The 19,643-nt window shown below is 43.0% G+C and overlaps 1 protein-coding gene across 8 annotated transcripts in view; it reads right to left on the bottom strand.

Annotated features, from left to right (window-relative positions):
* Nucleotides 1-19,643, bottom strand: part of CCDC88A (coiled-coil domain containing 88A) — a 254,550-nt gene that overhangs the window by 160,808 nt on the left and 74,099 nt on the right. For all 8 annotated transcript variants that reach the window (XM_073672268.1, XM_073672270.1, XM_073672269.1 and 5 more), the window contains exon 3: nt 11,330-11,438. In XM_073672268.1, the coding sequence (XP_073528369.1) occupies nt 11,330-11,438 (109 nt within the window). The remainder of the gene's footprint in view (nt 1-11,329; nt 11,439-19,643) is intronic.

Here is a 19,643-nt window from a genome sequence, read left to right as displayed (position 1 = left end):
TCTATAATGCAAAGTCTTGTTTTAAAAACTTACTATTAAAGCAAAACGCTAAATCAAAGCTGCCAAACTTTTCCTTATGGATAGGTTCATTTGAGCTCACACTATTCTTTGTCTTCATGGATAAACAATAAAATGACTCAACCACCCGGCCGTGGATTTATAGATCATCTTCATCCAACAAATGATTTAGCCTCCTCTAATTCCACTGCGATATTCAAAATACCCAACACCCACCATATTCCATCTGTAGAAGAGTTATAGAGAGAGCAAGATGGTCAAATAGCACAATTACAGATGTGAAGTAATGGCATACAGCTGGATACAGGCTGCGTACAGCCACTGCATAAGATCTGCATTAAGGATATAGATACTTTGATGAAAGGAGGAAATATTACACGTATTAAAGAGTTTTCCACTACGATATTGAGGACCTATCTAAAATTGAATTAAGAAAGGTCCTCAATATCAGATCTGTGGTGTTCTGACACCCAGCACCCCTACTGGTCAGCTGATACCAGTTACAGAACATTCAGAGTATGAATAGGAGTTGATCTGCAGTAACTGGGAGCAGCCACTACACAGTGCGATGGAATGGTGGTGTTCTGCTCGAACAATGTCTACATCTGGCTGTTGCAAGAGCTTGTAACAGCTGATCCGTGGAGTTCCTGACTGTCGGACCCCCACTGATCTAATATTGATGACATACCCTAAGTAAAGGTCATCAATATTAGGGCGGTTTCAGATGTGGTGATAATCAGTCCAATGTCAGATCACAAAGCACAGTCTGGCCGCGCATCTCCTGACCAGAGTGTGAGAGCTTCATAAAAATATACGAAGCGGTCATGCTCGGGTCGGGAGATTCGCGGCCAGACTGTGCATTGCGATTGGACCGATTATCACGGACATCTGAAACAGCCCTTATAGTAGTATAAAACCCCTTTAATGCTTGCGGTCTCCTTGCATGTCTACTTTAGCAAATACTTGTTTTTCCTATATAGCATTTTAGTGCAGCTTTTGCTGTTCCTTGTGCTTTTCCTCAATCTTCTGGAAAATGCATATATAAAATTGACAACTGGATGATACCATTCCCCTTGTCCAATTAGTGCTGATAATGTTTTCCAATTCAGATCCATAGTAAAAAAAATTCCCGATTCAGACACATCCCTGCAGATCAATATTAAATTGGTGAAGCCACTGGGCAGAATTGATTTCACATCTTAAACATGGAGAAACTGATCCCTCTTAGAAGCCACATACAGGAGAGGTAGACATGTCAGTTGTCCTCTTCGTTGAATTCTATGGGGGTTAGGGCTCGCACACAACAGCGTATAAACCAGACGAGTGCAATCCGATAAAGGGATTGCACTCGGACCAATGTCATTCACTGAGGCAGTGCAGATCGGCTTATTTTTTTTCAGCTGTATTGGCATGAAAATAAAAAATCGCAGTATGCTGCCATTTGACTCCGAAATCGGATGGGTACGAGAATAAAAAAAAAAGATGCCATATTGGACCATCAGTACGGCATCCGATGTTTACAGATACATTACAATCCTGCAGCATAGGAAACTGTTAATTATCCTGGAAATGATTAATAGCTGCTAAATAAAAATACGTATTGCATATGGACTGCACATAGATGACAAGTGAGAAAAAAAATCGTCCCACTTTTCTGGATGAAAATCGGACCAGTTTTTTCCACTCTCATGTGACCCCAGCCTTATGGACAGAGTCAGTGACTCCCATAATTTTCAAAAAGAGAGTGAGACGTATTCATCTCCAACTGTTTTGTCTGGATAGAATCATAGTTTGGCCATCAAGGAACTCCTGAAACATTCAGTAAAGTCCACTTTGGTCTGATAGATATGATAGAGAGAGAAAAAAAAATACAGATGCGCACTAAAGAGAGAAAGATAGATTCGATGGATGCTCAAGGCCCACCTTAAAGGGGTTACCGGGCCCTAGGCTACAAGTCTGCGGTCATACTATGTGACTGCAGACTTGTGAATCCTCACATTGTGCGCAGCACTGCACGCTGTGAGGAATCTCTGGTGCTGGCGGTCATGTGACCACAAGTATGTAATTTGCATACATCCGGCCACATTCCGACTAGACTGTGTCAGACCTCACTCAATACATTCGCATTGAGCGAGGCTGTACCCATCTAGTCGGCACGTAACTCCATGTAAATCACATGTCAGCCGCTCCCAGCACCGGAATCCTCGCAGGTAAGGATTCACAAGTCTGCAGTCACTGAGTGACTGCAGACTTGTAGATTAAGACCGGACAAACCCTTTAAAATGAGACCAAATTAATGACCTTTAGCTCCCACACATTAAAGAAAGTGAAGGGGAATTTGAGATAAAGAATCCAATGCATTGTCTCTTTCTCACTATCCTCGGCCCTCGTGCAGATCATGCAGTAGTAATTGGACAAGTGTAATCCAGTAAGTACCAGCTAATGCATACAGTCATAGATGAATAACCAGATTCCTGTTGATAAAGGATGTGATGCTACAAAAATAAAAACTGGGCCAGCTCTGTTCTTGGGGACTGACTAACGGAAGCTTCGTCATCTATACAGACTTGTGTGAAGCTCATCCAGAAAGAGGACAAAGCAGAGGAAATAGTTCGGCTAGAAAATTGCTGATGCGGATCAATTATTGGAAAGTCTCCTGCTCAGAAGGGGGCAGAGGAGTCGATAGGGTTCAATAACACATCTGATCATTCTGCAGTAATCACAGTGTCATTTACAGATGAAGGAGAATGAAGGTGAAATCCAGAGGAACCATAAAATCTTCTCACGAGAACAACTGTCTTTTCCAATCACTGAACCCACAAAACTATTCGGCAGCAAAGCTGATTTTTTTTGTACTGGAAAAAAAAAACATGGAATTGCAGAAAAAATAATTAACTTCCTCATCGTAAAGCGTATATTTCATGACCTAGTGGGGGATGGAAGTCATGGAGCACAAGCCTCAGGGGACCCCACTGCAACCCATGTCGCTCTAACAAGACATTTGTCTATTGTGTTGTTTCCTGGAACATCATGCAGGAAGAAATCCGCAGTAAAAGCAGCGTCTCTACTCACACACAGCACTATAAGACGGGAGGGGTATAGGAATCTACATTTTAGTCCTGAGTTAGAAAGCTCACAGTAACTGCCCCCTCCAAAAAAATCATTTTGAGTCTGGTTTTCCTTGTGAATGTTTGCTACTGAATACTAAGAAGTGGTCACTGGAAAGCTTGATTAAACCTAAAAGTGATTGTAGATTATAAAGCTTTTTTTATGACCCCAGAATCAGTGCCACACCACTCTTCTCCATAGGTTGTGCCTGGTATTGCAGTGCAGCCTCCTTCATGTAAATGTGGGGATTGATTTGAAGTAACTTCTCTTCTATAATTTGGAGTTTTCCATTCTAAAACTATTGTTTTGATGCTCCAGAACAAAACAACAATGGAATATCCAAATTTGCTCTATTACCAAAAAAAAAAGAAGCTACCCTACAAGAACTGCCTAGGAGTGGTAGCTCCCTGTAAGTCAATGTCTGACCCTTTATTGAGCCTTGTAACAAGGCCAGAGAAAAATGCCAAGACAGAACCTACATAGCAAGTAGCTACCTCTCCTAGGCAGCATTTGTAAGACAACTCACTCACTCAGAACAACAAACTCATCTGCATGCTCTTCTGCCATGGAGCACTGCCTAGAAAGCTCTATACTTTGCTTGTCTTTTTAAGGAGAACAAGTACTTCCCCCAAGTTTCATCAAAGGCATCCCACTCAACCATCTAAACTGTGCTCTACACTGATCAGGAACAAATACCCCAAAACAGGCTTTCTGTTGACAAGTTTGTGGATTGGCATTTATAATTTGCATACTTTTCTCCCATAGAGCACGTTCAGCTGGTCACTTTAAGAGTACTTTAATGAATACTTCAACTTATAATGGGGTAATGATGACCCATCAGACCACACTAACAAATTTGTATAGCGTACATGCAATCTATACAGTCCGACTTAAAGGAGTTTCCCATAATCTTCATTTAATAATAATAATCTTTTTTTTTATATAGCGCCAACATATTCCGCAGCGCTTTACATACATAATCAACACTTATTACATTTCTACAGCATAGGTGATACGTGTCTGACCACTTGTACCCCCATCAATCATGGAATCGTGGGTCTTGTGTCCCCTGTTTAATTAGAGTTGTGGTCAGCCATGTGGTCTGCTGTTCCATTTAAAGTCTAGCAAAACAAAATGACTCTCTAATAGAACATATAGAAAATTCTGGAGACTGCACTGTATATATCATACATAACACCACAGAAAAACAGTGGAACAGTGTCTCAAATAAATATAATCTTTAATTAATTAAAAGACGACAGGGTAGAATATACAATGGGGACACGGATAACGGCCATATAAAATATAGTGCAAAGTAAGTTAGGACAAGAAGCATAAAACTGTGATATCAGTAAATGGTAATTAATACTAAAGTGATATAATATATTGCCTAATACTGATCATACACAAGCTTCTAATACATACTTAATGGCAGTAATGCTGGCCGTGTGTTCCCCGTCCCAACGCGCGTTTTGCAAATCTTCGTCAGTAAGCTACTGCACTATTAAAATAAGGGACACTTCATTCTCGTAATTGTGTTTGTTTTTGCATTATTAAATTGTTATGGCCCTGGGGTATTTGGACTAATCAAATTTACTGACTTCAAATTTCTGCAACCTCCTATTGGATCACTACTGCCTAGCGCTAAGATACAATGTAGCAGCAGTAATTACGGTATGTAGTGCCTGCTCTATGTTACTAGCGTTGTCACATCAAGCTGCTGTTCCTGCTGTCATTCCACTACAGGAAGCATTTTTACTATATCTGTCACCCAGGTCTAAACCTCCAATGATCTGCTATTTTAGGCTGTATGCACACATTGCGTTTTTGCTGGGGGGTTTTCAGTGCAGATTTGTCACAAAAACTGAAGGGTTTCCTGATGCCAGCAAAGTGAATGAGAATCCTGAAGTCTCATGCACACGTTGCTTATTTGTGACTTGCAGATTTGGTGCAGATTTAAATCTACAGCTTGTTGATTCTTTCAGTGTTTCCGCTGCAGATTTCACTCACACTAATGAATGGGAAAAAAATGCACCAAAAATGCAAGTAAAAATGTGCATTTTTGCCGCTGCATTTTTCCTGCTGAGAGATGCAGAAATGGTGCAGAAATTTGTGTACCAAATATTTAACGTGTGCACATACCCCAATAGTCCAGCTAAAAATTCTCAGGGCCCCACTATCAGTATTTGGTCAGTATTCGGTCAGTATTTTTTCTCTGGAGTGGGAGCCAAAACCAGGTGAGGAACAATCAGAGAAAAGGTATAATAGAAACAGGTCACCAATTCTGCATTTATCACCCACTCCTGGTTTTGGCTCCCACTCCTGAGAAAAAATACTGAGCAAATACTGATAGTGGGGCCATGCCTTAGACAAATTTCCGTTTTGAAAAGACTGGACTTTTTAGGACCTCTCAAGCTGAATATAGTAACATACAACTGAAAAACAGCATGCCCAAGTCAGTAGTAAATCACATATTTCTATATACTATGCTCCCACTTCATCATTTGAGGTTTGTTTGTCTCATCTATTGCATTATTTCTGTGTCTTATTGTGCATAAATATGTGACTCTTCAGATTTTGTCTTATACTATGCCTGCTGAAGAAGCCTGAGTAATCTCGAAAGCTTGCAATTTGTTACCATCTTTTCAGTTAGCCATTAAAAGGTATCAACCACTGAGGACTCTCAAATCTAAATATTATTCTATCTACTGGCTAACACGGTACAAAAATATATATTTTCTTTGCAGTTTAATTACTTTCCTTTTATTGTCTTGTGGTAGTCATGTCTGTTTTTCTTGTGCCAAATTCTTCAAAATGGTGCTTGTGATTCAAGAATTTCATGAAAAAAGGGTTTGTTTTCTGTCTATGACCGGTTTTGCAACTTTTTTGCTCAAAAAGGCATAGATTTAGTAAAATGTGACAAAATTAGGACTAAAATAAATGCCAAACATAGAATCACTCCTGGATACATCAGCAACACTTTTAATAACTGCAATTGAATTATCAACCAAAAACATCTGAGAACCCCAAACTTCACCCATAGTGGCAAAGATAAAAAAAACACAAGTGAACACATAAAATAGATTTCAGACATGGTAGGTGGAAATGAAAAATAGGCGAACGCAAATCAATAATTAATAGGACCCAATGTTTGCAGAGATGCATGAAGAACATTCATTAGCTACCACTACTGAATGATATGTTATGGGGGTGCTCTTCATCCGGAGCACTGAGGATTGCGCTAAATATTACAGTGCGGTTTAAAAGCGGCAGTAATCATAAACCGTATCCTGTAGTTTAAAGCTCCAACCCTCAGCTGTAATTGGCGTGACTCATGCAGCTTACCACATTTACCAGGAAAGTAAGCAGAGAGGTGCTTTAGAGGAATAACACACAGCGCCCATTACTGATTACAGAGTTTGTCATCACTCGCTTCCTGTCTATAGTCCTCTGATCTTCCATTGTTATACATTTTGCTAATCACATGGATTTTTTTAATTCTTTAATATAGAAAATAAAATTGGTGAAATAAATTCTGAGTGTTTTTTTATAGGGCTGATTTTGTTGCATTTCTACCAAAGTTAATCACGGAGAATCAATCATTGACGTAGGACTGTTACAAAGAACGATTGTCAGGGTCCTGAACCTGGTAGTAGCGTCATATAATGCTTGAATAATGTACCCTGAGGGTCAGGAGCAAGAGCAGCTCCGTTGGTTCCTCAGGTACTGATTTTAAAATGCGCTCACAACCAGGGTCGGTTTTAGACAAAGTGGGGCCCTGGGCAAATGCCCAGTTTTCCCCCTAAAGTTGGCTTTGCTCACAACCCACGATCCATGAAGTTCTTATTTTTACATTATATAATAACTTGTATATGAAAAAGTAAAAGGCAGAAAATGCCTAATTTTTAATCCATAAATTGCACTCTTCCAACTGATTAATGACCTTCTACTTTGCCCACCCTGCTGGACATAGATATTAGGTAATTATTCTTGCTGAGGTCAGCGGACTCTGACAGCAATCTAAAGTGGATTTTAAAATGCCCAAAGCCTTGTCCATCCAGGAAGAGGAGTGTGTGCTAGATCCAAATTGATGTGCTCATCTCTTCTCTCATTTTGACAATAAGGATGTGTAAAGACCCCCGCACATGGTAGATTTTAATGTCGGCTGTGCCGATTTCCCCGGAGCCAGCTAATGTGTACGGGGACCTCCAAACTTTCCCCAGACAGATAATGTCAGGACAGATAAGAATTAGTTTGAGTTCAAAGACCTACGGTAACTTTTTTCGTTGCTACTGGAAATAAGCTACCGCCAGAGGAATTTGTCAGTGACTTATTCCAATCTCCCAGCTGGATACACGTTAAAAGGTGTAGAGAAGTCAGGAGCGATAACAAGCATCTTCGTCCGACAGCTATCTAAGGTGTATAGGAATGTACCCAGAGGGGAATACCTCCTTCTGTATTATATTTTATATATCCTCTTATACTTCTGGTGTGTTTGTTACTGTTGCTGAACAATAGATGAGTTTGTACTTCACACTGACTGCTGCTGCATATGTCCATGTCAAAATGTCATCAGGGGAAGCCAGGATGCAGAGGCGAACAGAGGACCCTGGATGTGGTGGCACCAGAGCACTGAGGCATCAGTAAGTAGCGATGAGCAGACCAATGGAAGTTCGGGTTTAACCGGACTTTAGTCCAAAGTTCGGTTCGGGTACCAGGACTGTACCCCAACCTGAACCCCATAGAAATCAATGAAAAAGAAAAATTCCAGCAAAGTATAAGGCCTTTTTTCTTTTTGAAAACAACTTCACATTTATTTCATAGATTAAAAAGGTATATACATAAGACAGGCCGGCTGTCAAGACCATGATTAAGGCTAGACAGCAGAAAAATATTGGTTTTGTTCATATCCGTGGCCTGTCTTATGTATATACGTTTTTAATCTATGAAATAAATGTGAAGTTTTATCCAAAAAGAAAAAAGGACTTGTACACTGGAATTTTTCTTTTTCATTGGTATACTTGCCCTGGCGCTTCCATGCAATTGTCCATACAACTGATGCCACACTGCAATACATCAGGTGAGCTGACTTTCCTCTCCCAATATCCCCTCTTACTTTTTTGCATAAATCAGTGGTGACCCAAACTTTGAAGCTGAAATCTCTCTCTCTCTAAAATGAACTTCCAGGACACGAGGAGTCTGGTACGAACCCTGAACTTTGCAGTTCGCGTTCGCTCATCTCTATCAGTAAGGTGTTATTAGGCTTACTATTTTATAGCATTATATGCTTTTGGAATTAAAAAAAAGCAGAGGGTTGGACTTCCCCTTTAAGAGGTGTACAATAAATGCTTACCAATACATTCTAACCAATAAAAAAACTTAAGAAATCTGTTAACTTGTAAGTGTCTTCTGCCAGGAACATAACAGAAATGTGTCAAAATTAAGACTTTTTTTTTCATATTATCTAAAATATAAATAAAAATGAGAAATCTTGCAATTTTCATACTGGCCACTGGGGCTATTCTAAACACATAATCCCTGTTGTAGCAACAGACTGACTCAGAGACTATCTTATGTATTGAAGCATCTAATGAGCGTGTGTAAACGTTACTGTGAAGGGAGGAGGAGCAAGGAGAGTTATGACATGACCCATTGTGAATGGTGGATCTTGTGTTATCAGCTGTGTATAGAGCCATTACCTATCATTGTAGTTCTGCCTGTGATGATAATGAGTATGCTGAAAGGACAGGAAGTCTGAATCTAAAAAAGTCTCGGTGGCCAGTGGGAAAATTGCAAGATAATAATTATATATTTTTTTTTAATACAGATCATGATGTGAAAAAAACATTGCCACTTTTTTTAATTAAAAAATACTTGCAACACAAAAACTTGATTTAAATAGGAAGTTATTTTCTAATGACAGATCCTTTAAGTATGGTTTTTCATTTAGTAATTTACAAACTTTGTTATCTACTTTTAAGGCGGTGTTGGTCGGAGGCTTATGGACGTCATAGAGGGTGAATCCAATCTACTCAATCCTCTATAATACCGCTTTTCCCCTGCAGCCACCACTGCATTTAATTTATGACCAATTTATAACCCTAAAATTGGTGGAACAAACCCAACTGAAAACATAGGCTTCAGAAGCAAAACAGATTTAGACTTGAAAAGAAAAAGTATATTAAATTACCAGTAATATCCATTCCCAGACTATAGAAAATGTACCAGTGAGACTGGATAGGTATGTAATGTAATAGATTGTACTATTCCCCGCAGCAGGCTGGTGTCCAGATTTCCTCTCACTTCCCCACATTTATCGTACAGATATGCCTTTCAATGTAACAATACGGAAAAGAAATTACTTTATTTACAAGGAACATGCCGTCACTTCAGATTCTGGGCCACAGACGTTAAATCTTAGAATGATTCATTTTTATGGGCCATAGGAAATGGACTTGCAAAATCTTTTTTTTTTATAGGTACCATTTGTAACACTTTTATATATATATATATATATATATATATATATATATATATATATATATATATATATATATATATATATATATATATATATATATACACACACATAAACAGTTTAAGCTTTTGCCACCAAGTTAAAGAGGACCTGCCACCAGATTAAACGTGGCCAATTTTGCTATTATTTTATTTCTACTGCTCCCTTGAATTTTTTTTTTTTGCAAATCCACCATATGGTTCCAGAGATATGGGTCTTTTTATCTAGTACTTATTTTTATAGTCTCTACCAAGGGGGCATGGCTCAAAAGGTAATTATGGAAAGCAGCATAAACACAGCCCCTCCCCAGAGGATCCTGTGAGACAAGCCCCCTTACTAGAGACCATAAAGGGGGCATTTTTGCAAAGCATGCCTAAGATATATGAACAAATCCCTATTGTTACAAAATATACCTTTATTTATAATATTTTAAAAAAGGAATATCAGTGGCAATTCCTGCCCGACAAACACATATCTATATAGTGGCCAAAATATATTAACGGCATCCTAATAATGTACCACACAAAGACAGGACTAATGGAGATCAGGCAGAGAGGTGCCCTAATACTTTCCCTAAATAATGCATCCTAGAGATTAACCCTGCCTGAGCGCGGAGGTTGGCACCTTAGAAAAAGCACACAAGTTATGTCGCCCCCGCTCACCGTCGCCTTGCCATAGTTGACCCTAGGGAGTCCTGAATAATATAAATCCCTGGTATCAGTGCAACTGAAAGGGAAGACAGAACATCCAGAAAAGTGGATGGAGGTCTCACTGGAGGGGAGACTCTGGTCCAGTACAATGCCTATAAAAGTGTATACATTCCCAAATTAAATATTTGTAAATGCTCATACAACTACCTAATGCATTTTGCTAAGAAAAGTTTCTGTGCATATGATAAAGTGCAGTTTGTGGTTAATCAGACTCTTATATAGGTATACACTTATAACATTAAACCCATATTGGGTAATCAAGGTAGACAAAAAGGCACAGACCAGATACAGATAGTCACTTAAACAGGAGACACCCCCTATAGCTACCAGTATACAGCAACCTCGACGTGTTTCCCCATTCACAAAACTGGTTCATCAGGAGGAATTACAAGGTGGTTCATGATGGGCGGTTTCTTGGAGTCATGATGCCAATGTTAGGTCATGTGTATCCATTAAAAAAAGGCTCCTTTTTATATGTTCACAAATAGGAAATGGAGAGCACCCCTTTAAAATTTTTCTCCTACAAATCCGTTTTTTTTGAAAAATGAAAACTATAATACTGTCGTCCATTTTCACCTTAAAGAAACATTTTTTAATTCAAATTCTAAGCAAAAGAAACATTTAAATTTCAGATTAAAATTTTCCCTCAAGGATTTCTGAGAAGTCAACTTGACATAATTTTTTAGCATCTTATAGAATAAGTTGAATTTCTGAAAATTGAAGTGCATACGAATAGAAAAACTGCAAATAGTTGTATGTAGGACATTAAAGGGGTAATCTTATCCCAAGCTTTATCCAACAAGTTTCTCTTGCTCCGATGGACCGGGTCCACTCAGGTTCCAATGGGTTCTAAAACTGTACCCATGCTAATATGAAAAGTCAGTGTGAAGATTACAGAATTCCTTTAATTATACAGAGCACAAAGACAAGGATAGCTGCCAACAAAATAATGTAAGGAAGAAAAAAAAATAATTACCTGATAATATGACTTGATTTGTTTCACCAGGACGGATACGTTTTGTATTCTGAGGGAAGGATCATTATTGATCTTTTTGTAAATTTTTTGATTATCTGCTTTGGGGTTTCTGAAAAAAAAAAATAATAATAGCATTAATTTCATTTTATTAGGATTTTTATGTGTACATTGCCTAAAATAATACCAAAAATGAGATACATATGGAGGAAAACATAATAAAGCAGTCAACACACACTACCCAATACATCCTGATAACCACCTTAAAAGTGGTGCTCAAGTAGGGTGCAAATACCCAGTAGTCAACAGTAAGAGCTGTCACTTTTGCCTTAGATACAGAGTGTGAAATAAGTATTGAACACATGTCCAGTCACCTGGCTTGACTTTTTATCCTGTCATATGTCAAAGCTTGTTAAAGAGGTTGTCCACTACTTTTACATTGATGGCCTATCCTTAGGATAGGTCACCAATGTCTGATCAGCCAGGGTCCAACACCTGGCACCCCGCTGATCATCTGTCAGCGGCAGCGGTGGCAGCGGCAGCCGCAGCCGGCCGGAGGCAGTTACTTGCGGAGCTGGCCATCTACAAGTAGATGGAGCAGCTCCGCAAGAAAGTACCGTACTTACAGCCGGCGGCCGCCACCACCAACAGCTGAGTGTCCGACCTCGGCCGATCAGACATTGATGACCTATTCTAAGGTTAGGCCATCAATGTAAAAGTAGGGGACAACCTTTTTAAAAAGGTTGATATGGACTTTTCGAGTTGCTAATAGGTGAGACTAGCCGTCTAGTCATTTTCCTCTCGGAAAAGAATATTTGAATATAGTCTGAGGCTCATTTGTAAAGCTCAGGGTGTGAGACGGGCCCAAAAACATGGCATCTGATCTTCACTCAATTTCTTAAACGAAAGGGCAGCATGAATCACAGCCTGAATATGCGATTGCAGCAAGGTATCCTTTGGCGTTTAAGAGAAAATATACTTTGAAGATCTGGCCGGGTACCATAGCTGGAGACAAGGCTGACCAGACTCCGCCCCCAGCTGGATCTTCCTATCTCCCAATGTACATGCGAGGGAGAAACGTGTCAATTACCTGCTGCAGTGCTGGTCAGCGATGGATCTTTAAAGTATATTTTCTCTGAAACACAGGAGCAGTTCAGAAAAGAATACATCTGGCTGCAATCATGCATCCAGGCTATAATTCATACTGCCTGCGGTTTAGGCAGCATGAGCATGAATCACTGAATCAAAAGCTACAAGTAAGGCTTAGTGCCCACGATGCAGAAATGAAGCAGAAATTTTCCTGAGCATTTCTGCATCTCCTTGGCAGAAAAACGCATGCGGTTTTTACATGCGTTTTTGACGCGTATTTGACGCGTATTTGCATGCGTATTTCCAATGCATTGTATAGGCAAATACGCATGCAGAAACGCACAAGAATTGGTCATGTCCGTATTTTTTCTGCGAGTAAAATCCGTGCAGAAAAAATACGGACCATGTGCACAGAACTTGCAGGATGTCATAGGAAGTCATGGGATAAGGTATGCAATGCATTTCTGGAGCGTTTACGCGCTGCAAATACGCACCAAAAACGCATCGTGGGCACACAGCCTAATACAACACATTTTTATCTTTGTATCTATTGTGGGACGCTTACCCATGCCCAGCGAGCCTGATATTATAATCCCATAAAATATCAAAAATAGGACCTAATACAAATCAATAGATCCACATTCTTAAAATAATATCACTGACCAAAGTGGATTAGAATGATAAAGGTTGTATTTTATTATAAAATTGAAAAATGGTGATTATGATTCCACCATGCTATTATAATCCAGTAAACCCAGAATAAATATTTTTCAGCAACTAAAATTTAAAAAAATGTAATATTTTCTAAATATTTCCCTTATCCGGTGCATTTGATTTTTCAAAAACACAAGAACAATCCTTAATCCAGTTTTGGTGACATCTATAAATGTTAGTTTACTTGGCCTGTTCAAAGGACTGGGTCCTACTGGCAATAATGCAGTGATTGGAGATCATTTATATGTAATTAAAGGCATCTAGCCACAAAGACTTGTTATTCTGGAAGAAGGTGGGAAGGATCAGACTGTGTTTTGTCAGCAGGAGGCATTGTCACACAGTCTGGTGGTCGCCTGACAGCAGCAAATCAAAGGGACAACAAGAGCAGGATACAAAGAAGAAGCCAAATTGGCAAGAAGGATCAAAGCCAGGTTACAATCATTAATACTCTCAATGTGAAACAAACCTGCTGACGTATGGAGGGAGATTTATAGCAAATCACAAACTACTTTACGTTTTTACTGCTCCCAGTATATTCACATTGAAAACAAAATTAACATTGTTCCCCTTTACATATAAGATCTAGTTCCTGGAAGGCTGATACTATATAAAAATACATACTCACGCTCTACGATTCTATGCTCTACCTCGGATAATTAGGTTAATTCCCAACCTTATTATTTAAATATGCCCTATTATTAAGACACGTCTTTCCAGAAGGGACACAGTTTTGGTTATTTAAAAGGGTTGAATTGTAAAGTGCTGTTGAATATGTTGGCACTATATAAAAGGTTACGATCTGTATTTATATAAAGATTTGATTAAAGCACACATTGGTTTACTATAATTAATTTCATGAATCATAAAGTGAGATGGCGCCAAAATCTGCACTAGTAGAAAGGCACATTTCCCAGGTAGATTTCTCCTTATCTCTCCTTTCCTCCTCCTAATACGCTCAAAAATTGCCCACAAGAACTGATTGATAATGCAGGAAGTTAATCATTGCTCATTTACTTTCATTAACATGTAACAATGATCATTAGAGGATTTAGAAGTCATTTCTTTCCGTCTCCCTTGCATAGTCGAGAGCACGTTCCTGATTACACGAAGGGATATGCTGCCGACCAATAATCATTTAATTTTTTTGCCCACATTAAAGATGTGATCAGTGACAAATAAGTGTTTTCTCATTTGACATTTGATTTAGAAATGACAAATGTTACATGCCATAATCCTCTCCCAATTAGAGTACAGCAACATTTTCCTCTGTGACCTTCCATCTTGCATCCCTCCAATCAATCCTCAACTTGGCAAACCAAATATTCCACCCTTCCCCTGGTTCTGCTTCTGCATCTCCCCTCTACCAATCCTTCCACTGGCTCCCCACTGCCCAAAAAGTCCAGTTCAAAGTACTAACAATGAATTCCAAGTCCAACCATAATCTGACCCCCTCCACACATCTCTGACCTAATCTCCAGACCTCTCCCCATATATAATCTCCAGTCCTCACAAGATCTCCTGCTCTGCTCTTCTACTTTCTCCTTCTCACATAACAGTCTCTAAGATTTCTCCTGTGCCACCATGTACCCACTACCCCGACTCATCTGACTTTCCTTAAACTATGTGTGGCACCCCAGGGGTCTGGTTTCCACAGTAACAGCAGTGTTATGTCTGAGAGCAGGTGGGAGGTCTCTTGGTCAGGAATCCTATGCATGCCACACCTCCTGCCCAGTCCTGGGAGGGGAAGGACTTCCCCTATATAAACCTGGGGCTGAGGCAGGGTTAGGGTATGTGCACACGATGCAGAAATGAAGCAGAAAATTTCTGCATCATTTCTGCATCTCCCTGGCAGAAAAAACGCATGCAGATTGTGCATGCGTTTTTCCTGCAGAATACATGCGGATCCACATGCAGATTCACATGCGTTTCCGCATGCAGATTGACAAGCGCTTTCCAGGCGATTTTAGCATCACCTGGAAAGTGCTTGACAACTAGGTCACACTATATAAATCCATGCAAACAGCATGGATTTATATAGTGTGACCCGAGAGAGTGTATATACTTACCTCCGATGGCCCGCGCTGTCCTGCTTTACAAAGTTCCCGGCTGCCGGCAACTTTCAATTGAAAGACCTGCCGACGTCAGAGTCACATGACCCGTCACATGACTCTGACGTCAGCGCAGGTCCTACAACTCACTGCAAGTGCCGGGAACCAAGCGGGAGCGCTGCGCGGGCCGACAGAAGGTAAGAATACATTTATTTTTTATTTTATTCTTTTTTTACAGCTTTTTTAATGGTACCTGGGTGTGGATGAGACTCTCCTCTCCTCCACACTCGGGTACCATCCGCATATTAGAACGCGCCAATAGCGCAAGTACAGATGCTGTCTTGCGGAATTGGCGCGTTGTAATGCAAGTCAATGGCGGCGAAATCGCCGCGTTTCCGCAAAATTAATTGACATGCTGCGGATTTTTGACCGCAGCGTTCACGCTGCGGAAAAATCCGCATCATGGGCACAGCACATGCGGATTTCCATTGGGGAACATTGCTTCCCTTCTACCATGCGTTTTTCATGCGTTTCCGCAACTGCAAAAACGCCGCGGAAACACATGAAATACGCATCGTGTGAACTCAGCCTTAGGGAGAAGAGTAGAGAGAAGAAGAGAAGCAGTGATAGGAAAGAAAGATCAGGAGCTCTGTGGGAGTCGTGCTAAGAGGAGATCAGGGCTGGAAGCTGTAGAGCTCGCCCTGATTGAAGATTTCTTACCGGACCCGGAGTCCGAGGCTGTGGGGACTAACTCCTACCCAGCAGCAGAAACCGACCGGCAGGGGATTTCAGGTCCTCTGGCCCAGAAACCCGAAGGCTCGGTCACACGTGTGGGACCAGCACCGCCGTCGTGGAGCGGAAGCTACTAGAAGGCCCCGAGTCACCGGCCATACGGGTGAGCACCACACGGTACACTCAGGGACGTGGGCTACCTTTACCCGCCTCTAGCAAGGTAGCCAGAAGAGTACAATTAGTTGGGGAGGCCTACAACTCCGCCTGGCCAAGGGGGATCCCATCTGCTCAAGGACTGACCAGGCCCCGACCGCTAGCCAGTACTCCGGGAGGGTCTATCTTTGTCACCAGTAAAGACCCTGAACTACACCGTATCGTCTCTGAGTGATTCCTGCTACCCCCATCATCCACGTCGGCTGCCCTGAGGCCATACCCCTCCCGTTGGGGGTTATACCATCCACGCTCCACCATCCTCCCACCGGCCTCAGCGGTTTGCCCTGCAGCGGCAGCTCCATAGCTGCATTCAACGGGTGGCGTAGTCGTCCTACATCTACTGCTAATATACCGCCACTTAGTCTGACTCCCTGGGCACGGACCGGGTCACCGCCACGAGACTACTACCCCTATCAGATCCGGCTCCGGGTAGTCCCTGCGTGCGCAACGCTACATCACATAGGCCCAGGGCGCGTCAACTTTTGGCGTAGTCGGCAGGATCTCGTGCCCGCAACCACCGGGTACTGCGTGCCTGAAAAAGACTGTTCAAACTTACCAGTGGTGAAGATTCCCGCCATCCGGCGCCATCTTCTACCTTCTTCCCGCCATCCGCGAAGTTTTCCCGCCATCCGGCGCCATCTTCTGCCTTCTTCCCGCCATCCGTGGAGTTTTCCCGCCTTTGGACACCATCTTGAAGACGCCGCGCGGGAAGAAGAGGGGCGTGGACTCCGAAAGCGCGCGAGAACTGAAGCCTCGCCTCACGTCCGGACGTTGCGTAAGGTCCTGGAAGGAGCCCAGCAGACGCCGACGTCACAGGAGCGCGACGGAAGGTCCTCAACCCTGACGATCCACTGCGGAGCCGCGGCCTACGGAAGAGGATCATCGCAAGGTAGGCCACGGTCCACTAGGGGGGAGGAAGATGTCGGATACGGAGGAGAGCTTCACTGCCTCAACCCCCGCCAGCGCCACCGCTGCTGCAGTCATGCCTTTCACCATGCCCTATATCCCGGGAGCGGCCTGGCTACCCCAGTACTCAGGGGAGTCACATACTCTGCATGACTTTAGAGAAAAGCTGGATAGCCTCTTCCAGGTGTACCCCCTCACAGAAGAGCAAAAAGTGAGCATCCTGGTGGCCCAATTAACTGGGGCAGCCCAAAGGGAGGTAAAGTCCTGGCCACCTGGGGGAAGGACTGTCGCAGGGATACTAACCCGGCTGAAGGATACCTTTGATACCCGCACCTCAGCCGAGATCAAGCTTAGATTCTACGGGTGCAAGCAGCGAGCACAAGAGAGTATAAGGGACTATGCACTAAACCTACAAGAGGCCCTGAGAGCCATTAAGCAGACCGACCCTGACGGCGTGGGAGACGAGGACCGGCTGTTGACTGAACAATTTATAGAGGGTTTATATTGCAATGCCCACCGAACCCAGTTGCGGGCAATGGCCTTACAGGACCCTCATCTGGGATTTGCACAGTTCAAGGACAGAGCCATCCGGGTGCTCCGAGAACCGGCACCAGGTGGAGTTGTGACCCACAGACGCCCCACTACCACTTACCACCAAGAGGCGGCGCCCTTGTCGGCAGGGCCTGTGGGAGCTGATGCGCAGGCTTTGAACAATGACCCGGCTCCCGACCTGCACCATCAGGTCCAAGAGCTAGCTAAAAGCGTTGCTGCGCTAACCCGAACTGTGCAGTCTTTACAGGTTTCTACTCCAGGGAAGATCCAGCTGGCATCCGGACCGGAGGACATCCCGTGGCGCCGACCAAGGAGGACCCCACCGGCCAGAGGAAGACCCAGCGACCGCTACAACGAGGACGGACAACCTATCTGCCGCCGCTGCAATCAACCCGGACATATGGCAAGGTACTGTCCTTTAAACTGGCACAACCTAGAGTAGAGGGCCAACCCCTAGGAAAAAGATCATCAGGCCCATCAAACTGGCGTGACAAATATGTGGGAGGACGTCCAGTCTTGCCTGTGGTACTGGATGGCATTCCTATGAGTGCCCTACTGGACACTGGGTCACAGGTCACCACCATCCCGTACGTGCTCTTCAAGCAGTACTGGAATGACTCGGATATAACCCGCTACCCTGACGACGACTTGAGTATCATCGCCAGCAATGGTCAGCCCGTGCCACAGATCGGATTTAAAGAGGTGACCATTAAAAATCGGTAGAGTCGAGCTGGCAGCCCAGGGACTGATCATTGTGGACATTGATAAGCGCGAGAGTCACCCTAAGATAACTCTAGGAACTAATGTAATTGAAAATTGTCTTGCAGAGGTGATTTTTATTTTACAGCAGGTTGCCAAGAACGCCAGCTCCGGCCAGCAGCGAGTGCTCCAAAAAGAGATCCGGGCACTGATGCGACGGCAACAGGTGGAACTCTCCGGCGGTGAGATTGGTAGCGTGAGAATGTGTGACCCTTTCCCTATTGCCATGCCCCCAAAAAGTGAAATGATGATTTGGTGCCGGGCGGCTATTGGTCTGAGAGGTAGAGATTACCAGGCAATGGTAGAACCAGTTTACTCAGACAGTAGGCCCACCATTTTGACAGCACGGGGGGTGGTCAATGTACGCCATGGGAGGGTGCCCGTTCGCATAATAAATATCGGGAAGAGGGAAGTGTACCTGCCCCGGTATGCCACACTAGCCAAATTGTATACCATCAATCAGAATTCTATACAGTCCGTAGAACCCTTGCCTCCATCTTCTCCGGAGGAAGGTAACGGCTCTAAACAACAAATGGAGGATTGGTGTCAGCAACTACATTTGGGTACTGACTCCACTCCCTCTCACCAGAAACAGGGAGTCTACCGGGTGGTTCAAGAGTACGAGAGAGTGTTTAGTAAACACCCGTTAGACTTCGGGCGAGTCAAGGGGGTAGAACATCACATCCCCACGGGAGACCATCCTCCCATAAAAGAGAGGTATCGACCCGTACCCCCTGCACACTACCAACACGCCAAGGGGATGCTTAGAGACATGAAGGAGGCTGGGGTAATCAGGGAAAGCTGTAGCCCCTGGGCAGCTCCACTAGTCTTGGTCAAAAAGAAAGACAACACCATGAAAATGTGTGTAGATTACCGGAAAATAAACCGTATCACACACAAAGATGCGTACCCCTTACCAAGAATAGAGGAGTCTTTGGCTGCTTTAAAATCTGCTAACTTCTTCTCCACCTTGGATCTCACTAGCGGGTACTGGCAGGTTCCTGTAGCAGAGGCGGATCGGGAAAAGACCGCATTCACCACCCCGATGGGACTTAGTGAGTTTACCTGCATGCCGTTTGGACTCTGCAACGCACCAGGAACCTTCCAGCGATTGATGGAGTGCTGTCTGGGACACCGGAACTTTGAGACGGTCCTGTTATACCTGGACGATGTCATCGTCTACTCCAAAACCTACGAGGACCACCTGAAGCACCTGGCGGAAGTGTTTGAAGCTCTGGCAAGTTACGGCCTAAAGGTGAAACCCTCCAAGTGTCACCTCCTGAAGCCAAAGGTGCAGTACCTGG

This window comes from Phyllobates terribilis, unplaced genomic scaffold, assembly GCF_046119375.1.
Source record: "Phyllobates terribilis strain yellow unplaced genomic scaffold, ASM4611937v1 Scaffold_3__8_contigs__length_932513732, whole genome shotgun sequence".
Taxonomy (NCBI): domain Eukaryota; kingdom Metazoa; phylum Chordata; class Amphibia; order Anura; family Dendrobatidae; genus Phyllobates; species Phyllobates terribilis.
The sequence above is the reverse complement of the archived record's forward strand: the minus strand, read 5'-3'. Positions and strand labels throughout refer to the sequence as shown.